The 16,462-nt window shown below is 41.7% G+C and overlaps 3 protein-coding genes across 3 annotated transcripts in view; all 3 read right to left on the reverse strand.

Moving 5' to 3' along the window:
- Positions 1-1,728, reverse strand: part of LOC132502197 (lipoyltransferase 1, mitochondrial-like) — a 130,063-nt gene extending 128,335 nt beyond the window's left edge. The window contains exon 1 of the mRNA XM_060118035.1: positions 1,680-1,728. The gene's annotated coding sequence lies outside the window, so the exon portion shown is untranslated. The remainder of the gene's footprint in view (positions 1-1,679) is intronic.
- Positions 1-3,681, reverse strand: part of LOC132501387 (zinc finger protein 226-like) — a 91,957-nt gene extending 88,276 nt beyond the window's left edge. The window contains 2 exon segments of the mRNA XM_060116970.1: positions 1,684-1,806; positions 3,667-3,681. Of these exon segments, the coding sequence (XP_059972953.1) occupies positions 1,684-1,806; positions 3,667-3,681 (138 nt within the window).
- A 10,954-nt stretch (positions 3,682-14,635) lies between these two features.
- LOC132502212 (zinc finger protein 234-like) overlaps positions 14,636-16,462 on the reverse strand; it is a 258,802-nt gene continuing 256,975 nt past the window's right edge. Inside the window, 1 exon segment of the mRNA XM_060118061.1 lies at positions 14,636-15,389. Coding sequence (XP_059974044.1) covers positions 15,026-15,389 — 364 coding nt within the window. The 3' untranslated portion in view covers positions 14,636-15,025.

Raw genomic sequence — 16,462 nt, forward strand, 5'->3', positions numbered from 1 at the left:
GTTCTATACATATATTTTTTGTGCAAGTTGATGAGGGCCAACTTGTACAGAAAGGCAAACACACACATACACACATCATGGGCACCTGAGAAGTTAGAATTAGGCTAGGAATTCATTTGAAGACAAAAAAACATTTAGCAATATCCCTTATTCACTCGGATTTGTTCACCGCCTACTAGCTATTTTCATGGAAGGCTAATTTCTCTATCCATTAACTCATTCGTTTGTTCAAGAAATATTTAAGAGTTCCTGTCATGTACCAAGACTATGCTAAGCACTGAGGCTAGTGAGCAATAAACATATAACAGACCAAATTCCTCCTGCACTCCTGGATTACCCTCCAGTGGAAGAAAGAGAGGTGAGAAACAGGTGAACAAAATGTACATGAGTGAAACGCTTAGAGACAAAACAAGGCAGGGCAGAGAGAGTAAGAAAGAGAGGACTGTATTTTCCATAGGGTGGTCAGAGGACAGCCACCTCCTCATCTTTAAGGTGACTGACTGAAAGAAGTAGAGGCCTAAAAGATTACAGGTGAAAGAGTATTCCAGGCAGAGAGAAGGACAAGGAAAAGGCTCTGTGGCAGAAGCATCCTTTGCAAGTCTGGAAAAGATAGGGTAAGGGGGAGGAGAGGTGGTGCATTCAAGGAGGTGGTGGAGAACGAACAGCAGCCCACAGAAGGCTCTAGAAGCCACTTTAAGTGGTTTTTATTCTAAGTAAAAGAAGCCACAAGAGAATTTTGAAACAAGAACATAACCTGACTTAAAGTTACAAAAGATCACTTTGCCACCTAAAGAACAAACTGTGGGAGGAGAAGGGTGGCAACAGGTGACCAGTACAAAGACTATGCAATAATCCTGGAAAGAGATTTCCAACTGGGACCAGGTGATGGACAGCACAGGGCTGGTGAGAAGCAAAACAGATAGAGAGCTAACCATAGGAACTCACGACTGCTTGGTTCTCACCTAAATTTCTATCTGGGTTGCTGAATTCATCAACCAAAGCCTCTCTTCTCTTTCTATATGTTTTGTATCTCGTTTGAAGAATGAGAACATGCAAAGTCACAAGTTAACATGAACGGGCTAGAGCGAAAGTTTACTAGAAATTTGAGTTCCAACTGCATATTCAAGGTATTGAAAGCTGTGTTTTTCAAACTTTGTATCACGACCCACTGAAGAAACAGCATTTATTTCACAACCTAGATACACAGGTAGAAAAGTATACATTACTAAAACGAAGCTTGAATGACCTATATCTAACCAATGTCTCTTTTCATGAAATCTGTTCCCACTGGCTCTCACACCACTCATGCCATCGCCCAGAGTTTCTGCTGCAATGTGCTGTACTCTTCCTAAGAAACTCTGATATTTTCTATACTATTTTATTTCATTAAAAAATCACACGTAGGGCTCAATAAATTGGCTTTATGATCCACTAATGGCAGGGAGGGAAATCTGAAAAAGAATACACAAGGTACAGCAAGATACTGTCGATTTACAGTTCTTTTACAAAATAATTGAAAAGGACCTGAAACACACTGTTTAGAAAGACCAGAGACATCCTCTCGTGTCCCACAGGAATTGCAAAAGTCTGGTCCCCAAACTCAGGGAACCACCTCAAGAGGCCCAAAGCCTTGAAACACCAAGGTCACAAAGACACTCGCAGAGAAAGGCTGTCCTCACCCACTGAGACCAGGTTCCGGAAGTTTTCCACCATCACATCCTGGTACAGCTTCCTCTGGGCCGAGTCCAGCAGCCCTAGCTCCTCCTCTGTGAAGGCCACGGCCACGTCCTTGAAGGTCACCGCCTCCTACGACAAACAACACCACCTCAATCTTATACCCAGTGGCCAGTGGAAGAGGGGCAGCCCCGAGGAGACGAGGAGGATGGGAAGTTGCTCCGGCTCCTGTGAGGTGTGCAGACTTCCCAGCACCCCCTCCTTCCATCCTGCCAATGCCACACACAGACTTTCCTCAGCCTCACCGGACGTGCAGCTATGAAAGAGAAAGCTTTGTGTATTTACCTGGGGCTCTCAGACAACTCATAAGTAAACTCCCTAGAATTCTAACCACTGGATCCTGAACTAAAAGGCTTTCACTGTTTAATTATTATTGCCAAGTGCCCCAGAAACAGTTACCAATTTAGTCCTGGCAGTATTTGATGGCACCTGCTTTCTCATTGAGGTGGGAACCAGCTGAGAAGGAGTGTTATATGTGGAAACTAACCAAAAGGCCATGCCAGGTCTCTGAATGAAAACTCTCTCTTTCCCCGTTTCTGTCTTTCGCTTGAATGCAATACTCTGACTCCACACCCTTGGTTTTCTGGGTGAGTCTGAGTTGGTTCCTCCTTTTTTCACAACCCCGATTCTTTATATTTAAAACAAAGATGAAACCAAGCACCTCTTTATACAATTGTTCTGAGCTGTCTATGCAGTGACAAGTGCTTTAAGTACCACTGGACTTTTTAAACTAAGGTCATGTATTACTCTGATTAGAAAAAAATATAAGATGGAAAAAGAAACAAACCAGTAAATAAAATACACAAAGGGCCTGACTCAAGCATGGGGAAGACTGAATCTAACTCTGGTCGTGAGAAAACTTCTAACGATACATTATTTTTTCTGCGTGAAGCAGCAGTTTGATCCTGCTGTGCTCTGCCGTATTTGGATATTCTACCAAAAAACATCCAAGGCACCACATGTAAAACATACCTCTTAAATTCTGAATACCTAAACCTACTATGTTAAGGGCAAAAAGGGGCAATATTCTTCAGAACAGATATTTTGAGAAAAAGGTTAAATCAGGAACAGTGTCACTGTAGTGCTCCTAAAACAGGAGAAGTCTTTAAACTAAATGTCTGTGAGTAAAGAATGGTATAAAAAATAGGTGCAGGGCTCCCCTGGTGGCGCAGTGGTTGAGAGTCCGCCTGCCGATGCAGGGGACACGGGTTCGTGCCCCGGTCCGGGAAGATCCCACATGCCGCGGAGCAGCTGGGCCCGTGAGCCATGGCCGCTGAGCCTGCGCGTCCGGAGCCTGTGCCCCGCAACGGGAGAGGCCACAACAGTGAGAGGCCCGCATACCAGAAAAAAAAAAAAAAAATAGGTGCATAAGTTTGCAGGAACATGATAAAGCAATTAAAAGTGAATGTTAGCTAGTATTAAATGAAAAAAACAATTTAAAACTGTATCTATGTTATAAATACAAATACACATCCATGAATACATATGATGAAGAGATTACAGAAATAGAAATGCAGCTAATTTGTAAGCAGGTAAGCAGTAGACTGGAAGATGTCCTTCATTTCCCTTAATTTTTCTTTTACTTGTAAAATAAAAAAATGATGAAATAAAACAAAAATTAAAACCGCAACCAATTAAATTTAACAGGAATTTTTAAAAAAGCACACATGGCACACTCAGGTCCTCATATGCTTAGACTCTCCTTGAAAGAGAAAACCCATATGGAACTATACCCAATATTTCGTAATAACCTATAAGGGAAAAGAATCTGAAAATATATGTATATATATGTATAACTGAATCACTTTGCTGTACACCTGAAATTAATACATTGTAAATCAACTATACTCCAATCAAAAAAAAAAAAGAAAAAGAAAAAAAAGAGGAAAACCTGTGTCCAACCTGAGTACAAAAAAGGCAAGCTCTACTCACCTGGAATGTGCTCATTTTCTCTCTCCTTCTGGGGCAGTGCAGAGTCCTAACAAGACAGACAGGGAAAGAAGAAGTCAAACTGGAAACTGGTTTAAAGAAAAAGAAGTCACTAACCCACGTGGTGCTCATTGTGAATTACCAAGGCTCCCAGTCCTCGGGGTGGCTACAGCTGATTATGCTTGATGAGCAGAGCCCCACGCAGATACCAGATGCCCCCGTGAACCCCCTCAGTGGCTGTGTGAGGAATGACCTGCCCATCCATACACAGTGGCCCCCTCACAGTGTGCCTGCAGCTTCCACAGGGGTCATTCGTATTCTGGGTATGGTGTAAACAGAGACCATGTAAGTCAGAGTGGGTTTTGGAGTCAATATGCATGGGCTCTGATCAGGCTACGCCATTCACTAGCAGTGTCACCCTGGGCAAATTATTCACATCTCTTCGCCTCAGTTCTGTCCTCTGCCAGTAGGGGAGAACACGGGCATCCACCTCGTGACATCGTCATAAGGTAGGAAGCTCTGAGAACACCACTGTCAGGGTTTCTTATTTCTTAGCAACTGCGGTAAAGCAGATGATATTTTAGTTAGAAATTATCCTTAGAGATGTGATTTCTACCAACAGAAGGCTGTCAGACATGTGGAGGTCATCCATTGTTGCCCTGTTATGTGAGAGTCTTTATAGACTTCTGAAAATCTCTGCTTGTCTTCCTAAAGATTTTGTGACTGCAACAATAACATTTAAATTGACATGGACAACTTTTTACAAAAGGTATAAAAATACGTTAAGTTTCTTTTTAAACAGGAAGTACCCTTTTGACAATTATGCACAGAGGTAAAGAGAACTAATAAAAGCCAGGATTCTGCAACAACAATAAAAAATAGTTTGACAGTCCATACCTAATTCAAACGAAAAAAGACAGGAATCTGAATTGTAATTATATCATTATAAATATAGGAAAGTTTAAGAAATAAATGGGAGACTTCCCTGGTGGTGCAGTGGATAAGACTCCACATTCCCAATGCAGGGGGCCCGGGTTCGATCTAGTACAAAAGATGGCAATGATTCCACTCCCCAAAGCTTGGGAGAGAGATATCTTCACAACTTCTAACGACCTCCATTTTGACTCTACACTTGCTAGCTGTCTTCTGCTCAATTCAGATTTCTGAAAGGGGCCCTGACAGTTGACAATAATTAGTGGGGGAATAAAATCATTGGACTAAGTAGGGCTTTGGTGAATCCAGCTCAGTTTTATCTGTGACATCCAGCAGGGTCAATTTCCTCGGCCTCAGTTTCCAGAAAAGACCCTCTCTTGAGCTTCTCGAATTTTCACGTGCATGTGAATTACTGCGGGATCTTGTTGGAATGCAGCCTCCTGGACCCCCTACGCAGAAATTATAAATCAGAAGGTCTCGAATGGGGCTCAAGGCTGGGCATTTCTATCCAAGTGATGCCAATGCCGCTGGTTTGTGGACCACAATTTGAGTAGCACTGCAGTGTAACATCAGTCCCACAAAAAACAGCCTCCACTACACAGAAACATACACAAAGAGTAACCAGACAAAAAGGCACTAAAACATTAACAACGGTTATCTTTACATCCTAAAGTTACAGATAATTAAAATTTTTCTTTATGTATATATCTGCATTTTTCCATAATGATTATGCTACTTCTATGATATACATATTATTTGAAATAAAATAAATGACCCAGTTGAGAAAACTATCTTAAAAACTCATAAAATAGCCTAAACCTTGCTCTCAAGGTCCCCACAATTAAGTCCCAACCTCCTTTCATGATATGATTCTAGCCAGTACCCTATGCTCAAAGAGAATATACCAAAGGGATTAGCAAACTCAGCTGCTGGACTCAAACTGCCTGGGTCCCAACCCCAGCTCTGCCTCCTACCATCTGGGTGAGGATGGGCCAACAGGGTTGTGTTCCCTGCCCCCAGCTCCTCAGCCTTAAAGTAGAGAAAACAGCAGTACCAATTCACAGAGCCACTGCCTGATGGAAATGTGTTCATTGGCATAAAGCTTTTAGGATGGAAATTAGTGACCAAGGCTCAGTTATCATCGTTACCCATGTCCCATACGTTCTACAATTTATAGGAATATCTTAAGTAGAAGAATGCCAAGTCCTACTCACGTGGGGCTCTGTTGCCTCTTCCTCCGTGCAGTGCTTTTGGAGAAGCCAGGGCTGGGGAAGGAAAGGAGACTGTGAAATACCAGGGCTGTGTTTCCATCCCCACTAATTCATACCGCACCCCCTTCCGCCCCCGTACCAGCTAGAAGTCCTCTCCTTCCAAAACAGGCCAGGAGTCCAGGACAATTCAGCTTCCTGGGCTCACAGAATCCCGCTGCGAAATGGGTGCCTCCCGAATTAGCGTAGTATTAATACCAACAATGTATCAGGCAGTTGTAGACCTTTTACTTGTGCTATCTCGTTTCTTCTCACAACACTATATTAACAAGGCATTCCTTTTTCCCCCCTTTTACCGAACAGCAACGGAGGCACAGAGGAGTTAAGCAACTCACCCAGTGTGACGCCGTATGAAGCGGTAGGGCTAGCTCATAGGTGGGGGACGGGGTCAGGTTAGGGGTGAAGAAAACCGGGGAGACCCTCAAACCCCAGGAGGCACGACCTGAGCCCACCCCATCCCGGGTACCTTACCAAACGCAAAGAAGCTCCGCCCGCGGGACGTACATCACCACTCCAGGCCCTCAAACCTCCGCTTTTAGCCGCACCTCCTCTTTCTCCCCAAATGAAAGGTCTGCAAAGGGGAAGCTTGAAGGGGTCGTGAAGAGCGGACCTGAAACACCGTCATCAGGCAAAACATGGCTGCTACGTGTCCTCCTGGGGCGGAAGTGCCTGCGACTAACCCGGAACTCCTGGACCACATTTCCCAGAATTCCGCGGGTAAACCTTTACAGCGAGGCGTTACTGTAGCTGCAGTATATGGGACTACACGAGTTTACGAGCTCTGGACTACATGTCCCAGAATGCAAGGGTGGGTGCGGGGGTGTCTACCGGCACGAGCTCTGGCCTACATGTTTTCACTCTGGTTTGCACTTTCCGGAATCCCTGAGAAGGTCTCAGGCAGTCTTGACGTCCTACTGTGTAGGCCTCAGAAGAGTGTAGATTCTGTTCATTGAAAGGCGTACAAACTCAGTAGAATTTTGGACGTCTTCAAGAGGCTAAGCGACATAAAAGCATTAACAGCCACGAAGGCTTCCTGGTAAACCCCAAAGAGTTTCACCATTGGAATAAGGGGAGAAGGAAACTGGGCTTTCTTTGGCAGGGACTGAAGCCAAACGCCCAAACACCTCATTCCCTGAAATTGTGTAAAGGTGAACGTGTTTTGTTAGCATCTTACAACCCGTGCAGAAGCAAGGGAAAATCCTTTCTAGAGACAGACATCAACATCCTAGGTCTCAAGTTATTTCTGTAATTATAAAATCTGTTACATTGCTATTTGACCAAGTGAACTTTAAGGGGAAGGAAAAAGCATTACTTGACATACGGAGGGACACTTCACAGTCATAAAAGTTTCAAATTATCAGAAACTAATAACTTCAGCTGATACTTTATAAAGCAAAAATTGACAGAACCATGAAGAGAAACATTCAAATTCATAATTGGATCTGGAGATTTGAACACATACATAGAGGGAAATGTTGAGCCTTAAAAGCATATATTAAAGTAGAAAGGGGGGCTTCCCTGGTGGCGCAGTGGTTGAGAGTCCGCCTGCCGATGCAGGGGACACGGGCTCGTGCCCTGGTCCGGGAAGATCCCACATACCACGGAGCGGCTGGGCCCATGAGCCATGGCCGCTGAGCCTGGGCGTCCGGAGCCTGTGCTCCGCAACGGGAGAGGCCACAACAGTGAGAGGCCCGCGTAGAGCAAGGAAAACAAAAACAAAACAAAACAAAACAAATAAAGTAGAAAGGAAGTTGAAAATTGATTCAGAAAACATCCATTTCAGGAAATTAATAAATGAATAATAAAACTGAAGAAGGCAGATGGAAAAATATAAGATCAGATGAATGAAATACAAAATAAAGTAGATCCCACACACACCCACAAAACAGAAATTAAAGAAAAAAACAAAACAAACAAAAAAAGATCATCCATAGTATAAACAAAGATTTTTTCAAAAATTTGTTCCAAATTCTTTCAGGAAAATATCCTCCAAGAACTATTCCTGACTTAAGCCAACATAGCACACAGGATTTCTTTCCACTACAAGTAAAGTGAAATCTTGGGTATAGCATGATGAAATACGGTAACATGATTAAGTTTTATTTATTCACCTCCTGTTCCCTATGGCACCCTCCACTCCCTTCTCTACCCCGTAAGCTACCATTCTAATTTGTTTGATGTGTTTTCTTTTGGGTGTGTTCTTGTGCAAAATGTGCACTTGTGTATATTTTCAATTCATATAAATAATATTGTGTCATAAAATTCATTCTGGTGTTTATTTCCTTCATTCAGGAGTATATTTTTAAGATTCACCCATCCAGGCTTCCCTGGTGGCACAGTGGTTGAGAGTCTGCCTGCCGATGCAGGGGACGTGGGTTCATGCCCCAGTCTGGGAAAATCCCACATGCCGTGGAGCGGCTGGGCCCGTAGGCCATGGCTGCTGAGCCTGCACGTCCGGAGCCTGTGCTCCGCAGCGGGAGAGGCCACAACAGTGAGAGGCCCACGTACCGCAGAAAAACAAACAAACAAACAAAAATTCACCCATCTATCTAATTTGTTTCATAGAGTTCCATTTTCTGCACCCACATTTTACCTGTACTCTTCCAACTGCCATGCCAATGATAATAAAATAAACATCTTCTTACATTTGTTTATAGACGTATCTGAGAATTTCTTTGGAATACATACCCGAGTGAAATTATTTCATAGCAAATATGTATACTTTAATAATATAGCCAGATTGACTTCCTGAACGGCTACACCAGTCCAGATTACCAAAGAGTTGCACGTCAGGTTTTTGTGCAACCACTTACCTTCATTTGGACGACTCATCACCGTTTTGCTAGTGTATTAAATGTATAGTAGTATCTTGTTTTAGTTAAATTTCTCTGATTTCTAATAAGTTTGATCTTTTTTTCAAATGCTTGGTAGCTTCATCTATAAATGTCTACTTAAAACTTTTGCCTCATTTTCTAATGTGGATGCTATCTTTTTCTTCCTCATTTCTATTACATATTCTGATTATTAATACCTTTTCAGTTTTACCAATTACAAGTATCCTTTCCTAATTGGGCACGTGTTTCTAAAATTTTTCTATTGTGTTCTTCATGGAATAGAAATCTTTAATTATAAGATAATAAACCAATAATTTCTTAATATCTGTGCTTCTGAAACTCCTCAGGTGAAAAAATAGATTTCTACCTTTTAAAAGTTAACTTTCTAGACTTATCTTTCACATGTAGGTCCTTTAAATATTTTGGAGTCTATTTATGTACATTTTATTACATGGGATCCACTTTTCTTTTTCTCCAAGAGAAATTCTTAAAAATAGTGATATTCATGGCTTGAAGATTCAATATTACAAAGATATCAGTAATCCTCAAAATGATCTATAGGCTCAATCAAACCCCAATAAAAACATCAGCATTTTTTCCCTTGGAAATTGATGAGATGTTTACAAATATTATGTGGGAAAGCAAAGAGCTACAAGAAGAGCTGGGGGCTTCCCTGGTGGTGCAGTGGTTGAGAATCTGCCTGCTAATGCAGGGGACACGGGTTTGAGCCCTGGTCTGGGAAGATCCCACATGCCACGGAGCAACTAGGCCCGGGAGCCACGTACTGAGCCTGCGCGTCTGGAGCCTGTGCTCCCCAACAAGAGGCCGTGATAGTGAGGCCCACGCACCACGATGAAGAGTGGCCCCCGCTTGCCACAACTAAAGAAAGCCCTCGCACAGAAACGAAGACCCAACACAGCAAAAATAAGTAAATAAACTCCTACCCCCAACATCTAAAAAAACATAAAAATAAAAAATAAAAGAAGAGCTGGGACAATCTGAAAGAAGAATGAAAAGAAAGGTATTAGTCACATTAAATCTTACTATAAATCTACAATATAAGATAGTCTGGTGCTTGCTCAAGGATAGACAAGACAATAGACATCAAAATCCATGTTGAAACAGACATTATAACAACGTGTAAAAAGAAAACACTGCAGGGAGTTCCCTGGTGGTCTAGTGGTAAGGATTTGGCGCTTTCACTGTGGTGACCCTGGTTCAATCCCTGGTCAGGGAACTGAGATCCTGCAAGCCACGCAGCACGGCCAAAAGAAAAAAGAAAGACAAGAAAACACTGCAGCAGAGAGGGGAAAGAACTCTTGTTAATACAGTTGATCCTTGAACTAGGGTTCAAGGGGGTTAGGGGTGCCAACCCTCTGCTAAGTTGAAAATCCAAGTATAACTTATAGCCAGTCCTCTGTACGTACATGGTTTCTCCATAATCGGCAATTCTGCATCTGAGGATTGAACCAACCTTGGATCGTGTAGTAGTGCAGTATTTACTATTAAAAAAAAATCCTCGTATGAGTGCACTTGTGTAGTTTAAACCCATGTTGTCCAAGGGTCAACTCTTGGTTCTCAGTCAGCTGGATATCCATATGGGAAAAATATTAATCATTACTGCATAGGATATAAAAATATAAATTCCAGAAGATCTGCAGACTTAAATTTGAAAAGTAAACAATGATGCTTTAGGAAAGAAACGTAAGATAATAGCCTTTTTGCCTTGGAGTAGGAAGAATTTCTTAAGACCAAAAAAATCACCAACTGTGAAAGAAAAAATTGAAAAATTGGACTATTTTAAAGTTAAGAAACACCGTAAACCCAAACGCAGCACTCTTGGGCCAAAAGTGAGAGATATTTTAAAAACATCTATGGACTAAAAGACTCAGATGCATCCCTCAGGCCCATGCATTCTTCAAGGGTCAACTGTATCTACCAAAGTTGAACATATACCCTATAACCCTTTGGTTCCACCCATAGAAATATCCCTCAAACAAGTGCACAAGGCACATTCTAGATTGCTCACATCACCACTACCTGTGATAGCCAAGAATGGGGAAGTACCCAATACCCACCAATAATGGGATTAATAAATAGATTTTGATATGTTTACACACTGCAATAATATCCACCAATGAAAATGAATCAACGGTATCCACTCCCAACAATATGGATAAATGTCATGGATATACTGTGGAGCAAATGAAGCCAACACAAAATAGCACCTATTACATGACTCCATTTATATAAAGTACAAAATAGGCTAAGTGAATCTACACCATTACAAATTAGTGGCTACCATATGGAAAGGAAGGTTACTAGAAAGAGCCAAAAAGGGATGCTTCTAGGGTTTGGGGTTTGTCCTGGTCCTCCAAGAACTAGACGGCAAAGTGCTGAGAAAGACTTTAATGAACAAATATTTCACTAGGGAAAACATCGGAGAGAAAATGGCAGGGAGCTCTGGAAGGCTGGCAGAACTATCAGCTCATAGTGCAAGTCTGACCCTGAGTGAAGATTTGGAAGAAAGATTTGGTAAATCATCCCAGACTGCCTTGTAATCTACGTAAAATCCTTCAAGGCTGTCAGAGTCCTTGAAAAAAGGTCACTGGACAGAGGAATCCTGGTCTCCAAGAAATGGCCTGCCTTAGGATCCCTGCTGTGCTGACTAGGAGCAATCAGGGGCAAGGCCGGCCTCCAGGCAAACGTGGTGATGGATTTAAGAGCAGCAGCTGGGACCTTTGGCCAGTTATGCTCCCTGTGGTCATAACTGTGAAACAGGAGACTCTCAACGTGAATGCTTCCTTGTGATAAGATCTGGTTGTTTATTTCTGTCAGAAATAATACTGAAGCAACGTTGCGTCCTTCTCAGCATATCATACCCCAGAGATCTAAAACGTTCGTTTGTTCTGTTATTGATAATGTTCACCTCTTGGCTAAGGTAGTGTTCACCAAATTTATACCTACTGTATTTCTTGTTGTGATTAATACTTTGTGGAGAGATATTTTGGGTTTTGTAGCATCCTGCTCCTTGTAAACTTTCAACCAGTAGTTTTATAATTCATTGATTACTCTTGCCAGAACCTATCATTACTATGATGGTTGTAAATAATGATTTTTACATTACATCATTCCTTCTATATATTTATGGTTTGGCATTCTATTATGAGAGCCCTTCCTTCCCTCCCTTCCTCTTTTTTTATTCATATTCTGTATGATAATTATTTATTTTATGGTCAAATTGCTCAGATTTACCCAGTGTGAGTCTCTTCAAGCTGGATCTTTTTACACGTCCCACCACTCTTTCCTACTTTCTGGCACAGTAAATTTTCTCCAGGATCATTCTACACTTTCCTTGCTCCAGCCCTGAAATAGAAACGTGGATATACATGCTTGTATACATCACATACACATGTGTGTGTTTGTATATCCTCGCACTTCCATATCTACTTCTGTAAATACCTAGCACGTGCACTCACTCCCTCTCTCTCTCTCCAGATGGGTGGACGGATGGATGGATGGATAGACAGATCTGTATAAATAACTTATGGTCAGACTTCCATATCCGTGGTTCCTCTGTATCTGCAATTCTGCAACCATGGGTTCCACCAACCACAGATCATGTAGTACTGTAGTAATTACTATTAAAAAAAACCCTGCATATAAGTGGACCTGCCCAGTTCAAACCCACATTGTTCAAGGGTCAACTGTAACTTGCTAAATAAAGCCCTTTAACCAACTATATTAAAAATACCACCATTGGTCTGCGTATGGAATGCCATCCAAACCTGCTTTGTCCTTACTGGTTCCACATCCAGAGGGTCCTCTGCTATTATGCTTAGTTCTCTCCTCATGTGCATCTTTTCAACAAGAGAAACTTTTTTTTTTAAACCTCCACAATGTAGGTATATCCACTTTTGTTTCTAGCTCCAGGATTTTCCCTCTCCCTATTATGGATCTGTAGTTAAAGCACAGCATAAATAATAAAGCTTCAACTGTTGAAACTCATGAATTTTTCTGTGTATGCAAAATAATCTGAGAACTGTTTTGTTTTTGAAATTGGCTTCCAGAGTTCATACCATATTTTGATCTTATATGCCTTATGACAATATAGAACAATCATATGAGGTCTTAACTGCAAGGGATAATTATTTAATACTTTTTCAAATTCTATTAAAATAATTTCCTGCTTTGGCAATACCCACTATTCAATGAAAAAAAATATAACATGAAGTTATAAAATGGAAAAATATCACAAAATGCTCCTTGCCTAGGAAAACCACTCTGGAAGAGTATCCCTTTACACATGATCTTATGCATGTACACATACATGTGTGCACATGCACACATACACAAACACTAACAAAGATTTATGGTTGATTATACTATGAAGGCTACAATCTGTGACCTCTCAAAGCCCATATTGTGTATCTCCTGCGATTATGATATGTCATAAATTTTTAAAATAAATTTTTTATTTAATTTATTTATTTTTGGCTGCATTGGGTCTTCGTTGCTGCGTGCGGGCTTTCTCTAGTTGCAGTGAGTGTGGGCTACTCTTCGTTGCGGTGCGCGGGCTTCTCATTGCAGTGGCTTCTCTTGTTGCGGAGCACAGGCTCTAAGCACGTAGGCTTCAGTAGTTGTGGCACACGGGCTTAGTTGCTCCACAGCATGTGGGATCTTCCTGGACCAGGGCTCAAACCCGTGTCCCCTGCATTGGCAGGCGAATTCTTAGCCACTGTACCACCAGGGAAGTCCCTGTCATCATTTTACCGGCTTCAGATTAATATAGGAATCTATCAAAACTCAAATTCTTACAGCTGTACACTAATTTCCATTAAAAAATTTAGTGACATCATTGATGTGGTGTTCATCTTTTTGGTATTTTAATCTCATAATCAATAACTTCCAATTATATGATTTCTAAATCAAAGAGATCTAATATATTCTGATATATATACTCCTTTCCTGAAACCATGCTTTACTGCAACCAATAGGGAAAAGCACATAAATGTCAGTCTTGTCTCAATAATACACTGGATAATTTTATCAAATTCCTACAAGTTTTCTGGGTATTTGCCTCATGGATGTGGGGGAAGAATATGGCATAGCCCCTACCTGAGAAGTTTAGAAGAAATGCTACAATAATTAGAAGGCAAACATTTCAAAGTCTGGATGAAAATGCAGAGAATTAGAAATCAGTAAGTTCAAGGTCAACTAAAAATTTTTTTTTCTAGGGACAAACAATTTTTGTGACACTTTCAAAGTGTTACAGTAAACCCTGCCTTAATATTGACAGACAAAAAATCAATTGTATACTATGCAGTTACTGTTGTTGCAAAGTTAATCATGTTTTTTCACTCTGTACCATCAGAAAAAAAAATCACAAGATAGTTCAATTTCTACTGAACACAGTCCTTGGAAAACTAGACGGGGTCTCAAATAACCACCCAACTTGAGAACAGAGGCTGCGGGAGGCAAGGAGCCAGTTGCGATAGGCTAATAGCATATTAATATTGAAGATTGGGGGGCTTCCCTTCCCTGGTGGCGTAGTGGTCAAGAATCTGCCTGCCAATGCAGGGGACACGGGTTTGAGCCCTGGTCCAGGAAGATCCCACATGCTGCACAGCAGCTCAGCCGCGTGCCACAACTACTGAAGCCTGCACACCTAGAGCCCGTGCTCCACAAAGAGAAGCCACTGCAATGAGAAGCCCACACACTGCAATGAAAAGTAGCCCCCACTCACTGCAACTAGAGAAAGCCTGCGTGCAGCAATAAAGACCCAAGGCAGCCAAAAATAAATTTAAAAAATATATATTGCAGATTGGTTTTCTGCAGTAGTTTTCAGTATTTCAACAAAAGTTCATGTCCTGAATTAATTTTATTTTGCAGGTTTCCCCATCTGGATACAACTTTCATATATTATACATTTCCCCTTTTGGTTTATTTAAAACACAAGTACTGAGCACACCTAAAAGCACTAGTCAATGATAAGGTTGTGTAGATTCAGCAGCCAAGTCCCTGCCCTCATGGAGCGCACATTCTCATGGACATCAATTTTGACTAGCTCATCCTTACACTTTTGTTAAAGCCCAGACCAAACTCTTTTCCTTTCTAAGTGCTATCTCCTAAGTGACATCTGATAAATGTCAAAGTTCGGAATGCAGCCCTTACTGCACCACTCAGAAGGGATCTCTGCTGTGTGCTCTGCTGAACACTAGAATCTGCTTAGCTACTGCTTCAACACCAACTAATTTAAAATACTTTCTCTCCGATGAGACCTGACGCTTGCAAGAATTCACGTTGCACGTGAGTTTTTTGAAAACATCATTTTGTAGAACTTCTATCCTCTGACAGTTCCTTGATGTTCTTACCACTATCGCTGCTTTCATAAAATGTATCCCCAGTATACATTTTGTGATGACTTATAAGATTGGAGCGCCAACTGAAGCTTTTACCACACGTCTCACACTGGTAAGGTTTCTCCCCTGTATGAACTCGCCTGTGATACTGCAGCTGTGAAGACCGACTAAAGACTTTACCACACACATCACATCTGTATGGCTTCTCTCCAGTGTGGATGCTCTGATGAAGCTGAAGACTTGAGGCCTGACTGAAGTGCTTCCTACACTCCCCACACTTATATGGTTTCTCTCCTGTGGGGACCTTGCGATGCATGTCGAGGATCAGGCTACACATGAAGCCCTTCCCAGGGTCTTGGGCAAGACACTTGGCCACTGTATTTATTTGTACTTATCTACACTTATCTGTCACTTGGGGGTTATAATTGTACCTGGTCCATGGGTACGTTGTACAAAAGATCTGTAAAGTAGTTACAAGAAACTCACACAGAGTAAGCACTCCACAGACATTGGCTATTAGCTATTGGAAATATTTCTCCGTGAAACAGATGACTTTATCAGTGGATGACTCGGTGGGAGACAGTGAATCACAGAATCACAGTATGTTGAAAGTGACCTAGTTCACACTATTATGTGAAAAAAAGAAAAGTGTGCATGGGTAGAAAATGTCTGAAAGTTTACCTAACAAATAGTTCATCATGTTAACTTGGAGGATTAGAATAAATCAGGAAAGGAGGAAAGAAAAACTTGAGTGTAATTCAATTTCTCTATCATTTGTGTTTCTACACTGAGACTCTGAATACACTGGAAGTGCAATCTATTTTAATGTGGCGGGATAAAGGTTTTCAAGTTTTCCTGATCCATCCGTATTATTATCTCAGAATTGCTGGCATTTCTTGCCATCTTCGGTTCTACACCCATTTGAGTCAGTGGGCCATTCTGGACGGAGGAGATAATAGAGCAGAAGTGAAGTGAGAGGAAAGGAGAGACAAGATTTTCTCTTTTCTCTTCAAAGAGGAAAGGTCTTTGGAATGGGAACAACTCACAACCAAACTTTGGGGAAAGGATGTGATGGAAAAAGAGATAAACATCCTACCCCTGTGATGAGAAGGATGCCCTGGGCTGGATGGAGGGAGGTCACAGGTGGCTGGCGAGGAAACCAACTAGCGAGAAACACACACAAGTGCAGAGCAAACACCCTGAGGCCACTCAGCCTGACTCCATGCAAACATGTGTCCAGCAGACAGCCCTTCACCTGTGGCTCCCCAGCAAGACAGGTACCTCGGGGGTGCCAACTCATTCTGAGTCCATTATGCCTGGCCATTCATAAACCACTGTCTAACGTGTGAGGAATAAACTCTCAATGTTTATGAGGAAATTGGGGAAGGAGATTGAAAGGTTA

This window comes from Mesoplodon densirostris, chromosome 14 (genome assembly GCF_025265405.1).
Source record: "Mesoplodon densirostris isolate mMesDen1 chromosome 14, mMesDen1 primary haplotype, whole genome shotgun sequence".
NCBI lineage: Eukaryota > Metazoa > Chordata > Mammalia > Artiodactyla > Ziphiidae > Mesoplodon > Mesoplodon densirostris.